We start from the raw sequence: 18034 nt of genomic DNA, 5'->3' as shown, positions 1-18034 counted from the left end.
TTGGCCCTGAGCTGCTGCGGTGAGAGAGGACTGGGCGGGGAGTCCTCTCTCTCCGCCGCAGCCCCGAGGCAGCCTGAACTCCTCACCTCTGGCCCCACCCCAGAGCCCCCACACCCCTGCACCCCAACGCTCTGCCCCAGCCCTGAGTCCCCACCACACTCCAAACCTCTTGGCCTCACCCCCGCCACATGAATTTTGGTATGTGCACCAATATGAAGGTGGTGTGTCACACATCGCCTCCATATTGGTGCACATAACAAAATTCAGTCCACATGTGGACATAAAAAATTAGAGGGAACACTGGTTGTGACCCTATTAAACCGGGGTCGTGACCCACTTTGGAGTCCTGACCCACAGTTTGAGAACCGCTGGTCTAGAAGGACAAGGTTACAGTGCTGTGAGATCACTGAGAGGGAACCGAAGAACAAAATGGAAGTTTCCAGATAACTTTCTACATAAAATGTAATTATTGATACTGTGTTGTAACTACTTTTAAAAAGAGAGATTCTGTCAGTTTGGTAATCTACGTAAAGGAATGGGACAGAGACGCTAAATATCCAGTTACAGTTTATCAGTGTGTCTGAACTGAACCTCACTTTTTTATAAAAATTGGGCAAAAAAAGGGCTTAATCTCATAAATTATTATTATTAATATTGTGGTAGAGCCTAGAGGCCTGAATCAGAATCCCATGTGTGAGGAGCTGTGCACACATATAATAAATAGGCAGTCCTTGACCCAAAAAGTTTTCAGCCTAAGGCCTTGTCTACAAACAAAAATTGTACTGATTTTAATTAAGGCTATATCAACAGAAAAACTCCTCCTCTCTGCATACCATGTGTCTATACTAGGGCTGCAGTTAGGTCCACGTCTTCTGCCTCCAGGCCCTGCAGAGACTCCTTTAAGGTACAGGTAGTCAGGCATGGAGCGCACTGGCGCATGCCTTCCTCCTCTGCCTCTTGAGAGCTCCAATACGACTGGCAGCCCTTCTATCTCAAGCCAATGGGTCTTTCACAAGACCTCTCCGAGCTGCTGATCTTCTACCAGGACCTCCTCAGGACCTGGAAGCTAGTCTCCTTGGCGGCTGCTGAAGGGTAGGACCTCCTCACGGAGCCCCTGCTACACAAGCCCCCATCTCAGTATGCAGGTGGCAGAGTCCCCCTTGGTGTGCCGGAGATTGGTCCTGGTGGGTACCGCCAGGATCAGAGACCTTCTGGACTATGACCAGAGGAACTGGTTGGACCCCCTGGGGCTCAGCCATTGGGCTCTCCACTCCTCACATCCTCTGGCATATACTCAAGGAGGTAAGGGCAATCTTATAGCCTCTAGGGCTTTCCTTTAGTGGGTCCTGAGAGAAGGTGCTCTCTTCCCTGCCCTCCCCTCGCCCCTGGCCCTCTGGACATCACCATCAGGCCCCTGCCCCGCGATCCTTCCCAGCTGCCCCCTCCTTGGGTACAGAGCTTGTCATCTTACTGTATGTGTTTGTAAAGTGCTGGGTGTATAAAAAGATTATAAAATGGACTTGTAAGAATGTAAGGTTGGTTCTTCCTTCAGTTACGTTCATAACATCTATGGAAGCTACCTGGAGTCTCACAATTCACCAAATGACTGTGACTATGCTTTAACAATGTCCCATTTAGCAGTGAGTTTAGCTGCGGTCTCCCTGCCTCTCATTTATCTCAGTTACAGTACATTAATTTAAAAGTGCATGCAATCAATGTAGAATAGGAGACTAAAATACTAGCAGAGTAATATTTGTTCAAATACTTGTCAGTTGTGTGTCTTTAACATGTATTTACCTGACATCTTGTTGGGGGCGCACTTGGCGTATACTAGGTAACTCGGGAGGGTGGAAGGCCACGAGTGCCGATGAAGCCCTCTCACTCTAGGCCATAGCAAACCCCCTCCCCCTTCTCCAGCCATGTTTGACCTCTGGTTACCCTCATGGGAGGGGCTACTCCTACTCTCAAGACTGTAAGCCGCAGAACTAGAGAAAACCAGTTAGAACCGGATGGTAGCTAGGCAGACTTGGTCCTGGGCCGGAACAGCTTATACTGTAACAAGTAACAGTTTTTGGTTTGGGTATAAAAGTAAGCAGGCTGTTTGCCTCGGCGCGCATGATCTGAGCCCTGCGTGGCTCCTTGTTGCCTATTTGAGATCTCAAATAAAAGTTGGTTTGTTTCTCCACCCTGGTGTGTCCTTTTGGTGCAGCGCACACCGGGCAACGAACCCAAACTGGTGCCACCTCGGGCACTGAGTGCCGGCAACAGTTTTTGGCGCCTAGTGTGGGGCTTGAGGCCAAAGTGTGCCTTGCCCGGACTCCTCCGGCGGCTAGGGGTCGCGGCCAACGTCCAGCTTGCACCGGCAACTTTACTGGGGGCCTTGACAGAGACAAGTCAGACCGACCCTGGGGGACACAACAGTGCAACGCGATCGTACAGTGGAGAAGCAAAACTGGGGGGGGGGGGGAGATGGTGGAGAACCAGTCCCCCTAGACAAGGTAAGACCAGTCCGGGTTATTTCAGTACTTGCCCAGGACTGGGGACTCCCAGTCGTGGAGTCCTGTTAGGCAAAGATGGGACAAGAGCATAGTTCAGGGTGGCAGGTACAGTGTACGCCGCTGGAATGCATTCTGAAACATTGGAAGGCCTTTGGGTCGGACCCGCTAACGAAAAGTCAATTAAAAAAATTCTGTACAGTTGACTGGCCTCAATACCAACTCGAGGACCAGGAAAGGTGGCCACCCGGAGGATCCCTTAATTATAATACGATCCTCCAATTGCTTTTATTTTGTCAACGAACTGGTAAATGGAAGGAACATATGTATGTACAATTGTTTATGTTATTAAGAAGCAGGTCGGATATATTGCATGTTTGTAATTTGGTTCCGACTGGATCACCAGTCGGGGTTCCCGTGGTTACTGAAAACCCCCTCAAAACTGTAATGCCAGAGCCAGTGTCCCTTTTGGCCACAGCCCCATCATCTTATGAAGTGACGCGTAGTTGGAACATGTCGGTCGCCCTGGCTACGGGCCTGTATCCCCTTATTACTGAGACCGCGATTGTCCGGCAGGGAGCTGAGGGGCGACAAGCCACCACCATGCAAGTTTACACCCACATACCGTTCAACCCTGTAGACTTGGCTGCCTTCAAGGCACAGGCTGGAGAATTTTCCACAAACCCGAGCTGCTTTAATTCGGTTTTGAGGGATGTCTAGCGAGTCACAAGCCCGACTGGGATGATTGCCAGGTCCTCCTAAGAACCTTACTCTCCAAGGTTGAATGGAACCAGGTTACATCAAAGGCTAGGGAGGAGGCACAGCGGAGACACGAGAGGGACCCACAGAATGTCCCCGACTCTGCGGAAGTGGTCCCCTTGAGAGACCCCCAGTGGAACCCCAATGACCTCCCTGACTATACTCGTTCAAACACTTATAAGGACTTGCTTTTACATGGCCTCCGACACTCAACGGTCAGGCACAATAATTGGGCCAAACCCTACGAGGTGGTCCAGGAGCCAAAAGAAAGCCCGGTCACCTTCCTTCCGCGAATTCGGGATTCAATTCGGCAACACGCTAATGCAGACCCGGACGACCAGGCTACTGAGGCTATCATAAAGGGTATTTTTACCAGCCGGGCCACCTCTGATATTAAAAGAAAACTGCAAAAAAAGGAGGATCTTATGGGCATGTCCCTGGCACAAATCTTAGAAACTGCAAACAAAGCTTACAACTTGAGGGAGGGAGAGAAGGAGAGGAGACAAGTGAAACTAATGGTTGCCGTGGTACGAGCAGGCGGAGGGAGTCGGCCGCAGGACTATGGCCGGGGTCGAGGAATGAGGGGTCGTGGGCGAGGGCATCCGGGCCCACAGGAAAGGCGCCTAGGCTGAAATCAGTGCGCCTTGTGTCGCCAGGAGGGGCACTGGAAGAATGAGTGCCCCAACAGGGAACCCATCCCCATGATGAAAGTGGAAGGTGCCGACTAGGGGTGTCAGGGGCACCGGACCCTCCCGCCTCCGGAACCCCGAGTAAAAATGCGGGTAGGAAACACGGATATGGACTTTTTAATAGACTCTGGGGCGGCATGCATGGCCGTAAATCGACCCTTACCGCTGCCGGTGGAAGACTCTCTGACTATAATCGGTGACACCGGGAGGAGAACGAAGTGCACGGTGTATGGCCCTGCCGAGTGTGCCCTGGGAGAGAGGAATATCTCTCACTGTCTGGTTTATCTCCCTGACTGTCCCACCCCGCTATTAGGACGCGATTTGCTTTGCCGGTTGGGAACCACCCTGCATTTTGCTCCGGAGGAAATCACCCTTACCCTGCCTCCTGAGAACGCCTGGATGATGGCCATGACCCTCAAGGTCGAACCCCCAGCCGCTCAAGCACCCGAGTGGGAACACTGGGTGGATCAAGTATATCCCTTGGTCTGGGCATCAGAATTCCCCGGTAGGACTGGCCATGTTACCCCCATGTCTGTTCAACTCTTGCCTGGAAAAGGCCTGGTGCGAGTACGGCAGTACCCCATCAACCAGGAGGCTCGCCGGGGCATTCAGGACATCATAGACAAATTTTTAAAATGCAGTGTGTTGCAGGAATGTCAATCGTCCTGGAATACCCCCATCCTGCCGGTAAAAAAGGCGGATGGCTCATACCGACTAGTGCAGGACCTTCGGGCGGTTAATGAATGGGTTAAAACTCTACACCCTCTCGTTCTGAACCCGTATACTTTGCTGGCATCCATAGGAACCCGATATGCCCACTTTTCCATCTTGGACTTAAAGGACGCTTTCTTCACTATCCCGGTGGAAATTCCCTCCCAAGTAATCTTCTCGTTTGAGTGGGAAGGAAGCAACCGAGTAAAAAGACAGCTTTGCTGGATAGTCCTGGCACAGGGGGTTAAAAATTCCCCCACTCTATTCGGTCAGGCCCTGGCTCAAGACTTAACAGGAGTGGGACAACGAAGAAGGGGTCCTCCTCCTGCAATATGTGGATGATCTGCTGGTGGCGGCTGTCGGAATCACCCCGTGCCTAAGGGCGACGGTAAGCCTCCTCAATTTCCTTGGACTACGGGGATACCGACTGTCCTGACAAAAGGCCCAGATCGCTCTCCCGGAAGTTCAATACCTCGGATTCCACATTAGGCAAGGGGAGCGGTGCCTCTCACACAAACATAAAGAGGCAGTTTGTCAGATTCCTCCGCTGACTACAATAAGCAGCTCAGAGCATTCCTTGGTATGGCAGGGTTCTGCAGAATCTGGATCCCGGAGTTTGGACTATAGGCTAAGCCCCTATATGAGTGTGTCAAGGGGACGGATCAGGACTCCTTTTGCTGGTCCGCGGAGACAAGCACTGCATTCAAAACCCTGAAAAAGAAGTTAATGGAAGCCCCGGCCCTGGGGCTGCCAGATCCCACTAAACCATTCCAGCTGTATGTGCATGAGCGGAAAGGGGTAGCTCTGGGAGTGTTGACTCAGTCCCTGGGCACGTGGAAATGCCCGGTAGCCTACTTTTCTAAATAGCTTGACCAAGTGGTAAAGGGATGACCGGCATGCCTCCGCGCAGTGGCAGTTACCACAATAGTGCTTGAGGAGGCGGAGAAACTAACCTTGGGGGGGAGTTGTGCAAGTATACACTCCACATATGGTCCTGGCCCTCCTAGATACCAAGGGTGGCCTTTGGCTTACCCAAGCCCGAGTTGCGCGATATCAAGCCAAACTCCTAGAAAACCCCGAGGTTACTCTGCTAACCTGCCCCCACCTTTAACCCAGCAATTCTCTTACCGGGAACGGAGGAGCAGGAGCATGACTGTTTGGAAACTATCGATGCGCAATACTCCAGCCGCCCTGATTTGCGAGACCAACCTCTCCAGAATGCGGACTATGAGTGGTACACTTATGGGAGCAGTACCATCGTTAACGGACAAAGGAGGGCAGGATATGCTGTAGTGACCCTCCACGACACTGCCGAAGCTGAGCCGTTGCCATCGGGAACCTCTGCCCAGTTGGCTGAACTAATAGCCCTGACCCGCGCACTCGAGCTGTCCAAGGGAAGACGGGTCAACATTTTTACTGACTCCAAGTATGCTTTCGGTGTAGTACATGCCCATGCTGGATTATGGAAACACCGAGGAATGCTGACTGCCCAGGGATCCCCGGTTAAGTACGCCCCTCAAATTCTCTGACTTCTGATTGCAGTACAACTCCCATCCGAGGTGGCAATAATGCATTGTCGGGCCCACCAGAAAGAAGATCAGGATGTCACCAGAGGAAATGCTTGGGCCGACAAGGAAGCCAAGCGAGCCGCTGCTCTGGAACCCCCAAGGACTGGCGACACCCCCATGCATGCCCTCATTCCAACTGTAGATGGACTCCCAACCCCCACCTATTCAACTGAGGAAATCAGGTTGGCTGACAACTTGAATTTGGCAGAACAGGACGGGTGGCGCTACACCACTGCTACCAACAAGGTACTTCTCCTAAAGGCCCTCACCCGGCAGGTGTTGCAAATGCTACGCCAATCCACTCATGCGGGAAGGGAGGCCCTAGTCCAGCTAGTGGAAAAGTATTTCCTAGCCAATGGACTTCGACCTTTGGCGTCCCAGGTAAAGTCTGGTGTGCCAGAAAAACAACCCTAGGTCTGGACGTCAGGAACAGCCAGCCACCTTGCCACCCACACCAGGTCCGTACCGAACTGCCTCGCACCCAGGGATTCAGGTACTTGCTTGTCCTAGTGGACCATTTTTCGGGATGGCCAGAGGCATTTCCATATCGCAACTGCACTGCCAAGACGGTGGCTCTCAAGTTCGTTAAGGAAGTTATTCCTCGCTTTGGGCTTCCCCAGTGGATGGAATTGGACAATGGGCCCCACTTTGTTTCACAAGTTGTCCAGCATGTAGCCACTGCCCTCTGCATCCCCTGGAAACTCCACACCCCATGGCGACCGCAGGCTAGCGGGGCCGTGGAGCGCATAAATCTCTCAAAAGACATCTCTCCAAGATCTGCCAGGAAGACAGCTTACGGTAGCCCAAGGCGCTGCCCCTCTCCTTGCTCCATCTTCGCGCCCTTCCTCGGGGTAGGCTAGGGTTAAGCCCCTTTGAAATTTTGTTCAGACGACCCTGGCCTATGAACGGAACACCGGTCCTGGCAGGGGAGTGGGTAGTGGGGGACAAATCGTTATCTCAGTATATGTGCTCTTTGCCTGCTGTTCTTGTCTACCTTCACAGGTTCACCAAGGACTCGCAGCCCCTCCCGCTAGAGGTGCCTGTCCACTCCCTGCAGCCTGGCGACTCCGTCCTCGTCTGCACCTGGAAGGATGAACCCCTGCAGGAACAGTGGAGGGGACTGCATACAGTCCTGCTGGTATCTCACATGGTGGCCAAGGTCGAAGGACATAAAAACTGGATATACTACTCCCGGCTCAAGGCAGTGAAGGCCCCCCCGTTACCAGATCAGTGGATTGTCCAGCCCGCTGGTGACCCAGAAAACACTGACCTAGGACTTAAACTGTTGTTCAAATGACACAGAGGTCCAAAAAGGGGACACGTCACCCATCTGAAGCGCTCCCCTCTGTGGAAAGAGTTGCCCCGGTGAGGTCCCATGGCATTCCCCCCCGTTGCCTCCTCGCGTTCAATTCCACTCTAGCGCGGTGGGTCATGCAGGTCTCTGTTTGTTGTGACCTGGGACCCCGGGTCCACAGTACCTTGTTCCCTATCCCTCACCCCAGGGAAACGGCCCCGTCATGGGTCTAAGTCCTTGGTATGTCTCGTTATTATTTTCCCCTGGGAAAGTGCACTTCACGCTCCTGGCATTGGCCTCTCTAATCAGGGCCCAAATGCACGCCAGTTGGGGTCCCAACACTGCCGATTTAGCAACTAACACCTACGAGGCCTGAAAGGCTTCCTTTGCCCGGGACTTTAACCTCTCTAACTGCTGGATATGTGCCCAGATCCCTCACCATGCTGCAGGGTTACCCTGAAGGGCGGTTCCCCAAAATTGGTCCGATCATTGCCAATGGTGGTTTGCTTCAGGTGCAAATCAGTCCCGCTACTCACATAATATTTCCAGGTTAGCCCTCGGCTTGCCCACATTATTTGCTAATTGTAGCCAGGAAGCCCCCTATAGCCTCTCAGACAAGTCTTGGCAACCTATATGTAACGTCACCCATATCCCCCAGCCCATCAGGTTACGCTCTGTTCCCTCTGGTGTCCTCTGCTATCAGCAGCCTGCAACCAATAATCACACATGGTTCGCTGGTAACAGCACTTGTCAGTATTACATAACCTCATCCGCTAACGTATCCATCCCAGTTTATAATGCCACCGGACAGGACTCCGAAGAGGGGTTTCTATATTGGTCCGCCAGCGCTTCTAACCGAATCAATAGGGGATATAATGGCTTGGTGGGCAATGGCCAGTCCTTTTATATTTGTGGTAAATTTGCCTATAAGTGGCTGCCCCATCACTGGCATGGAAGCTGCTATCTAGGATGTCTTGCCCCTCCCCTCCGCGTTCTTGCTCAGGTTCCCTCAGGTCGCCCCAGGTATTACTGGTCCCTGGAAGCTACCGTTGAGCCCATCAGTGAGGGAGACAGGTTTGGAATGATATTCCTCCCTTTGTATGGGGTGGGCTGTTTAGCCCAGCTATATTGCAGACTCTCAGTATTTCTAACTCAGTTCGCCAACGAAACCCTGGCCATCGAAAAGAGCCTCAACTCTGAGCTTTACCAACTTCGGCTCCTGGCTCTGCAAAATCGACAGGCCTTGGACTATGTCCTGGCCTCCCAAGGTGGGGTCTGCACCATTATCGGGGCTGAATGTTGTACCTATGTCCCAGAAAATTCGGCGGATAAGCACATCCTATCTGCTGAACAAGCCTTTAATCAATGGAAGGCTCAGGAACAGGCTTCCTCCCCTCTCGATTCCCTCTTCAGTTGGCTGCCCGACCTTTGTGGGGTGGGCACCGGGCTGGTTCGCCTTCTGTTTATAGGGACAGCACTTTGTTTATTTACCCTCTTGCTCTTTGCCTGTTGTAAAGCTGTCATTAGTAAGGTTTGCTCTCCAACCTCTTCCGCACCCATGCTGTTGGCTAGTCCCCCACAGTATCCTCCAGACCCAGATTTAAACCAAGTACTGTCACAATATTATGAGAAAACTCAAGCTGGAGCCTTTTGAGTATTCTCAAAGGAGGGAGTTGTTGGGGGCGCACTTGGCGTATACTAGGTAACTCGGGAGGGTGGAAGGCCACGAGTGCTGATGAAGCCCTCTCACTCTGGGCCATAGCAAACCTCCTCCCCCTTCTCCAGCCATGTTTGACCCTCATGGGAGGGGCTACTCCTACTCTCAAGACTGTAAGCCGCAGAACTAGAGAAAACCAGTTAGAACCGGATGGTAGCTAGGCAGACTTGGTCCTGGGCCGGAACAGCTTATACTGTAACAAGTAACAGTTTTTGGTTTGGGTATAAAAGTAAGCAGGCTGTTTGCCTCTGCGCGCATGATCTGAGCCCTGCGTGGCTCCTTGTTGCCTATTTGAGATCTCAAATAAAAGTTGGTTTGTTTCTCCACCCTGGTGTGTCCTTTTGGTGCGGCACACACCGGGCAACGAACCCAAACTGGTGGCACCTCGGGCACTGAGTGCCGGCAACAGTCTGATCTCTGATGATGATGTATTCCAGAGGCAACCCTGCCCAGAAATGATTTATACAAAGCAATCCAACGCTTTTCCCTGGTGTTTGCGCAGGTGCATTATCAAGGCACGTTAATAGAAACTGTTTAATCATATAGGGCTGTACTGTGCCTGTTAGGCACCTTCCTATGCTGGGGCAGGTGCAGAATGCCCCAAGTGGAGATCCAGGAGGAAATCTGCTTCCTGCTGGAGGAGCAAATGTGCTGCTATGCCCTTCAATGAGTGCAGCCTGCTTTCCCCTGCATGCCTGGTCTTTGCATTGGGGATGGGACCATGGTCCCACCTCTTCCTTATCCTCTTTTGGGGTGTTCTGGGCACCAGGGAGCAGTCTCTGCACTGGACTGAAATCGTGGCCAGATATTTATTGTGCTGGGGCTCAACAGGGAACGCTTTGTTCCCCAACCACACAGAACAGCTGAGCATTATCTGCCCCAAAGGTATTCCTAGGAGGTAGCTATCGTGTGGTATATATAGGGGGTAATTCTTATTTTATATACAAACTCATGTCATATTGTTTTCAATTGTTTGGATGAGTAGTGCTTTTTTTAAAAGTGGCAAGGTGCATATCTAGACCCTGAAAAAGTTCACAAGAGCTATAAAATGGTGACAGAAGGCACTAGCATCTACATTTACTTGTATAAAGTCCCTGCTGATTATAGAGAATGAAACACTGACTCTAGAGATGTTTGTAGCTATTCCTAAAAGTCAGTACGTGCTTTTAAAATTACACTGCATGCTTTACATGATATTCTGATACACCCCACTAATAAAACCTTTGAGCACTGCAGCAAGTATTTAATTCTCAAAGCGCCTTTTCTAAAGTTTATTTGCTCTGATAAGTGAACAGCCCTACCTAATTTAGGTGTGCATCTGTGTTTTTCATCATCAGCAACAGTTGCCTAAAGCCACTGTAATCTGAAGAGAATGTGAATGAAAAATACTCATACCTTGATTTCTATTAGCTGCCCGAGGTCCTCAGATTCAAGATAATAGAATTGCCTCTAATCCTAGGCTCTTATTACAGAAAGTCTAGTTCTTAAGTTTCTGAATCAGACAACTTTCAAATTAGTTGCTAGGTATTTTTTCAGGCTTACCAGTGTTTTGGGTTAGGTGTCGGAGAAGCTTCCTTTTCTGATGGGAGAAGGTTTGCAATTTCAGCTTGAAGCAGAGTTTTGTTTTTAATATGAAAAGGGAAACATGATGATCCTTTGGATTCCTGCAGGGCACTTAAGTGAGAGCAGCTATTGTTTCATGTTTTTGGAGGGAGGCACTCTGTTTTGCACTGATGGAGGAAGTTACATCAGCATGCATAATAAAGCAGTCGGAGAGCAACTTGTACTGTTTGGAAGTGGACGTTCTCTGTTCTCATGGTCTGACAAGTGACAGTGAAGAATGCTTCCTGAGAACATTTACTGTGTGTAAAATCACATGCAAAAGAGGAGAAGGAAAGCTAGAAAAAATGTCAAGTGAAATTATTAGAATGACATGGACTTTGGTACAGTTTGCATTGTCTTGACAAAGTGGATTTTATGGAATCATTTTTTACATTGAATTCAGAACAGAGGAAGTGTCAACATGAATCACCGAGCTTCAGCTCCGAAGACAAGAGGTGATAATTATCTGAGCATAAAGGTACGTTGAACACAGAAGAAGTTAGAATAGTAATAATGTGTATGATCATAAAAAGTATGTTACAATAAAATGTTATGTTTATTGACATAAATTACAGTTTTCTAATTATTTTGGAAAAGTAATCCAGAAGTTGTATATTTTACAAGTTCAGTTTTCCACTCCCATTGCAATCAGGTAAATGTAGGCAAACCTGTCTAAATCTTTTTGAATATATATGACAAAGAAATATATATTTGGATAAAGAGTAACTCAGTGCCTTTAGGTTAGCTACATGGGAGAAAGCAATATATGTGAAAATAAGACGGTTTTAACTCTCTCTTATCTGCTAACTCAGGCAGTGGTGATAAATTGTTCTTTAGCTCAGAACTGTGTAAAATGAACTCAACAAACTGCTTTTCACTGTGGGAGAAATGGAATTTATTGCCTTAAGAATATAGGCAGTGGCTTATATGTAGGAATGTCTGTTGGCTTAAAGAATGGGCATGGCTTAGTAAAACAAAACAATCTTTTCAGTGTCAGATAGAAGAGACAGAGGCTGCTTTGTGTTTTTATGTGAATTGTTAAAATGTGTTGACTTGTCTTTGATCCAGCTTTTACTGAGAAAGTTAAATTGAGAGTGTTCCATTGGCAGGTCTGCTACTACTCAGCAATACTTCAAATCACACATGATAGTTCGATGTAGTTAATTCAGAATAAAAGTGCATTAAAACGTTTGCAATTACAGAGAGGGGAAACTGCATGATTTTAAAGCTTGTAAATCAGATGTGTTAATCAAGATAATATCTGAAGTAATCATTTAGAAACAATGATAATGTTCTTAGGATACAAGCATTTTGTATGTTCTAAAAAGGAAGTTTAAAATATATATCAGTTCATTTGGGTCTTGTGAGCATACTGTAGTGCAGATACATGCATTGCAATATTTGTCTCATGAGGATGCTTTGTAATAAGTTCTATTAATACATAATTTGCCTAGTGTTAGCTGATTACGATTATATCAAAGCACAATTACCACAATAAATGTTCATTGTTTATAACTTACTGTGTGATGTTGTATTACTGCTTAGGCTGTAAAGCTGAAACCAAATTAACATTCACAGTCAACATTTATTGGAAGGAACCCACTAAGTTAGTAACTTCTTTCACCAACTAACCCAATGTGTATTTTTCTTGCTATATAACGCTATATGGAAAAATCCACTGGTTTCTGAATTGTCAGCTTTTTTTATACCATTCTAGCCAAATGTTCAATACATTAGGATTTTAAAGCATACGTGGAATGTTTCCAAAGGGTCACAACAAAGTTCAGCAGCTTTGACCTCTGTCAGGTACCCAACGGGAGAGATAACATTTAGTCAGCTTGACATGTCAATCTATTGTTGTCTTCCAAAGTAAGAAATGCATTCAGACTAGCACTTTATAGTCCAATGGTTTTAGTCTTTGTGCGCCTAGTTAAAAATTTGGTTTAGCACTTTCTGTATGTGACACAACAGTTTAATATTAATTTTGTTTCAAATATCTACAGAATACTTTATTTCTTGTTCAGCTTGAAGGATGACAAAGACAAAGACAAAAATCATAAACAGCTCATTTGACTTTGGGCTTGAATCAACAGGTGGGCACAACTTTGTTCCTATTGCCCAATGAGCTACAGTCCTTTAGATACCATTGTGTAGTGAGTGGATGTTTGCAAGTATGACTAAGATTTTGATATGAAATGGAGTTCAATTTTTGTTACTTCTGCACCGAGTAAAAGTAACCTTTGTTCTCCCTTAACAGTAAGATTAGATAGGTCAAACAAAGGACAGTAGATTTAAATCTAATTTTATCTTTTTTAAATAATTATATTTTGGTTTCTTGAAACTGATACTGCTAGCAATACTGTACCTTGAATAGATACTTTCAGATATTTAATTTACTTGTGCATATAATATGGTAAAATGATGAAGCAAACATCCAAAATGTATATTTAAAAAAAAATTAAAATTCTTTAAAATGTAGGCTTTATCTTTAGCCATTTTTTTTAAATGTGCCAAAATGTATTTTAATGGTTTTGTTATTTTTTTAAGAGCAAATCAGAAATCAAACTTCGTATTTCTTTTTTGGCTTAAGGAACCTTTCCTTTGGCAAGTATGATCTCAAGATTAAACTGCTTCGTCTGTTTTAAAGGCTTGCAAATTATTTTATTGCCAGCAAAAATTATAGCATCATATTAATTATTTGGTATAAATTTGGACTATAAGGCTCTGTCTACACTACCCACCTTTTAGCGACACACCTGTGCCGCTAAAAGGGGCAGAAGGTAGCTGCTGTTTGTCAGCAGGACAGAGCTGTCCCACTGGCAAAAAAACTTCCACCCCCAATGAACGGCAGCAGCTTTGTAGGAGAACACTCCCACCGACAAAGCGCTATTCACACTAGCACCTTCATCAGTAAAACTTTTGTTGTTCAGGGTGTGTTTTTTAACACCCCGAAGGACAAAAGTTTTACTGATGAAAAGACCTCTGAGGAAGACACAGTGTATTAAGGAGCACCTGGGAATGTATTGTCTGAGCAGCCTGTGTTCTACTATTTTGGCAAAACATTCTGGTTTCTTTTACATCAGTGTAAATATGAAGTAACTGTTTTGACTTAAATGGAATTACTGCAGATTTATTTGCAGTGTAAATGAGAGCAGCATGTGGCCCTTTGAAAGGCTTCAGTGTTCGTTTCCCTGCACTGTACTGGATCACCTGGCCCGTGTAAAGGGTATAGACGTGGTTCTTGACTTACTGCACGTTGTGGGACTCATATGCAGTTCACAATGTGTTACCTGGACTGCAGGTCCTGGGTGGCAGGGCACCGGCGGCCCAGAGCCTGCCCTCAGACCTTGTGGGGCTGGCCAGCTGCCTCGGACCCCTGCCGCATGGCTGTCCTGGGCTCCTGACTCCGCAGGGCCGGCCCGGAGCCCCCGACCCCATACTCCTGGCATGCGGGGCAAGCTGGCAGGCTGGCAACTCTCCTGCTGACACAGCACGCTACACACGAGCACTTATGCTGGCAAAATGTGTGTCACTCTGGAGTGTTGTTTTTTTTTTCAGACCCCTGAGTAACAAATGTTTTGCCAACATAAGTGCTAATGTAGACATGGCATCAAATTCTGCTCTCACCCTTCCCTGTCTCTTTGTGGAGGCTAACCGCACTTTGGCCCCAGGCTCAAGTAGTCCTTTTTGTTCAGGGAAGGGAAAGATTATAATTGCAAGCAGCTCCAGCAGGAAGAGATGAGAGCTCCTTGCACTATCCCTTATGCTCCCATTGCCTGCCTAGACAGGGCCGGCCACAATCTAGCCATTTAGATTTTACACCACAGCTAGTAAATACAGTCCACAGACCACCCTAATGAATGCCTTTCACACACTTACATACTGTAGGGTAACATTTAAATTAGATAGGACCTAATGACCCAAATCACTGTCCTCTCTGGGCCTCAGTTTCTATCTGTAAAATGGGGTTAACAAAACTTAATCTGGGTATTGTAATATTAATCAGTTAATATTTGTGCTGTGCTTTGAGACTAAGTGGGAAACAGTTGTAGAAGTGCTGTGTTATATTGCTGAAGTTTCAATTACATCAACTTCAAACAGTTGAGATAAATAATATCCCCAGTATTTTCAGGATTCTCACTTTGATTGCATAAAAAAGTTCTTGGTAGACTATAAATATATTTTTAAAATTAATGTATGTTAATGAGGCAAGGTTGGTGAGAGAAGTTGGCCTAATAAAAGATATTCTCTTATCCACTTTGTCGCTCCAAGAGGAGATAATTGCCATGGCCAGAGACCATCTGACTTTTTAAACCTTTATTTTTAATAATAATTGGAGATATACCTGTCTCCTAGAACTGGAAGGGACCTTGAAAGGTCATGGAGTCCAGCCCCCTGCCTTCACTAGCAAGGCCAGGTACTGATTTTTGCCCCAGACCCCTATGTGGCCCCTTCAACGACTGAACTCAACCCTGGGTTTAGCAGGCCAATGCTCAAACCACTGAGCTATCCCTCCCCCCGCTTTTGCCTCCAGATTGAACAACATTAAATGTTAAAACCATTGATTAGAAGGACTGGCTTTGCAAAGGAGTTGTCATTTAGCACAGCTGATCACCTTAAGGTGCAAGAAATAAAACTGTCTTTTAAGACCTCTAAGCTTTTCTAACACTTGGCATTAGATAGCTGGAAATAAAATTACTCAAGTATGTTGCACTGAAAGTGGTATATAGTATTTTCGGTAACAGAGCAGGCAAAAAGTGTAGAAACTGAATAACAATTCACATTTTGTGTGTATTTCCATATACCACTATTCTTTTTCCTTCATGCCCACTACAGGGCCCAACACCTGGAATCTTCCTCTTGCCAAGATTCCTATGAACCTAATTCTGTTGAAAGAGCACAAGAGGAAAGAGGCTTTGTGTGTTCTCCTAAACTGACAGAGGTCCCAAGCAGGGAAATCTTGAAGAGCTTGAAGCCAGTTCAGAGGCCCAGGACATGAATACAGATGCCTGTGTTGTTCTCTAGGTCTCATGGCAACGTGGGGTGCTCCTGTTGATTCTCTGACCATACCTGGGCCAAAACACCACATGATAGCACATTGATGGCCTGTGCAAAGGACAACGTTGACACTGTCGGTCTTCTAATATGCTGGGCAATCTCTATGATTTACAATGTGGTGATGTTTCAGGAAGTGGCTCTCCACAGGCCATGCTCACTCCCAGTTCTGCCACAGTCGTCCTTCTCCCAAAACAAGGAGCCCAAAATACAGAAAAATATGTCTTCCATAGAATTGGCAGGAGTGGGAGATGATGGTATGTTTGCACCTTCTTGGCAGTCTGAATGGGTTTGGGTCATTTGGGCCAGAATGGACCATTTTGATGTTTTCACATGGATAAAGATGAAGTAACAATAACTATTACTGTCTGATGGCGGCCTTTTGGCCTCTGTAGCATGAAATGATGATAGTATCAGTCTGTCTCCTGGTGGAGACATACCCACATTGCAAAATTTGCCCCACCTCAAGCAGTCTGAAATAGTTTTGTGTGCCACACAGAAATTAGGACATCCAGTGCTTTGCACTCAAAATGTTGGATATGGTTGAAACCAGTTTGAAAATTTGGCCCTAGTTAATTGCATATTGTGGATTGCACCTTTGAAAGTTGATCCAGTTTTCTTCATTGAATATGAATTTAAATCTGCCAGGTGATTATTTTACAGAAAAAATTAAATCCAGCAGGTCATTTTCTATGAGAGACTCTCAGCTTTGAATATCACTTGTTCCTTGGTCCAAAATAAACGGTATTAATTGATCTTCAAGGCATGCTTCAAGACCTGTCTTTTTACCTAGGTTTTTGGGCCTGATAATGCTGCTCATTGTGGGTTAAGAGGGGTATTGTTGGAGGCCTGATTGATGTGCATATTTTCAGGTTTGTATTTTGTTAATGTATTTTTTAAATTATTTCTGTTTCTTTTTATATACATCTATAAAAATAAGTAAGATGAAAAATTGATTTAAGTGAATCATGTCATGCAAATAATACTAAGAATAGATGGGTGAGGAGGGAAGCTCTTGGACTGCTTGTTCAGAATTAGTAAGATCCCTATTCAGAGATTAAAAAACACCTCTGTTTTGTCAGGTCATAGGATTCAGTCTGCAGCCAGAACACAGTAAACCCTAACAAACACCAAGTGATGAGAACAATGAAAAATGTTGGAACGACTGAGGAAAATCAAGAGTGATTTTAATCTTAATTCTAGCCCCCTCAAAAAAAAGAGTAAGAGACGTATCAATCTGTCTCTCATCCTCTGAATTTAAGAACCATGCAGCCTCTTGCTGTAGGTGCTGTTATTATAGTAACTCTCTGACGAGCACAACTTTTCTCAATGTCATGAAGAGTATTCAGAGTTAATAAATTTGTAAAATGTCTAGACAATCAAGCTATTGGGAGTCCATTCAAATGATTTTAATATTGAATTTCTCTGTAAGATGAAGAATCAAGCACTTGCTGAGAGTCGTTAACTAAGAATCAGCATTTTAGGTCTGAATGAGATAATAGTGGTAAAATAATATTTAAATGTAATTCTTGCAGTCTTATTTAAGCTTGTATTGTTCATTCCACAGACTGAAGTAATGTCCAACATGTCCAGGTGTTTCCTTTAAAAGCAAAAACTGGCCAAAATATTTTTTTCTTGGCACTTTATGGTCATTCGACCTTTTCTTCTATTGAAGAGACAACACAGCCACAACAATCTGTATAGTTGGGACTGCGTCTGCTTTGCCTATTTGTTTTGTGTGTTGAAGTTAGCCTCCTCCATTTAGTTAGTGGCATAAATAAGAGTTTCAGTTATGGGCAAACTTCAGATGTTTTATTTTGGACAAACCCCAAAGAACTGACTGCTCATCTGAACCTTTTGAAGTCTCCTCCCTGCCAAACCCGATCCTCATTCATATGCTTCCTTCAGTTCCTGCCACCTTATCTAGATTCCTGAAGCTAGTAACCCTAATATTTATCACCCTAATATTCACACATCTTTGTGTTTGCCTGATGGAAGTGCATTGTGAGGGCACAGGTCGAGCAGAGTCTGCTCACCCAGCTGCTATCATAAAATCCTGCGCATTCTAGGGCTTCATAGGTCGGGGGGTGTTCTACACACTCTTCATTCTGTAGATTCTGAGATGAGATACAGAGCTGGCAAAA

The 18034-nt window shown here is 46.2% G+C and overlaps 1 protein-coding gene across 7 annotated transcripts in view; it reads left to right on the top strand.

Moving 5' to 3' along the window:
- PLEKHG4B (pleckstrin homology and RhoGEF domain containing G4B) overlaps positions 1-18034 on the top strand; it is a 213438-nt gene that overhangs the window by 67979 nt on the left and 127425 nt on the right. For 4 of the 7 annotated variants that reach the window (XR_003998924.1, XM_030551545.1, XM_030551543.1 and 1 more), the window contains exon 1: positions 11062-11313. Coding sequence is in view for 6 of the 7 variants with exons in the window: in XM_030551545.1 (XP_030407405.1) it covers positions 11257-11313 (57 nt within the window). In the remaining variant the exon portion in view is untranslated. Of the gene's footprint in view, positions 1-11061; positions 11314-18034 lie in introns of those variants that run through there. The other 3 variants (XM_030551540.1, XM_030551541.1, XM_030551542.1) reach the window with 1 other exon arrangement.

This window comes from Gopherus evgoodei, chromosome 2 (genome assembly GCF_007399415.2).
Source record: "Gopherus evgoodei ecotype Sinaloan lineage chromosome 2, rGopEvg1_v1.p, whole genome shotgun sequence".
NCBI lineage: Eukaryota > Metazoa > Chordata > Testudines > Testudinidae > Gopherus > Gopherus evgoodei.
This window is presented reverse-complemented; position numbering and strand designations above follow the sequence as displayed.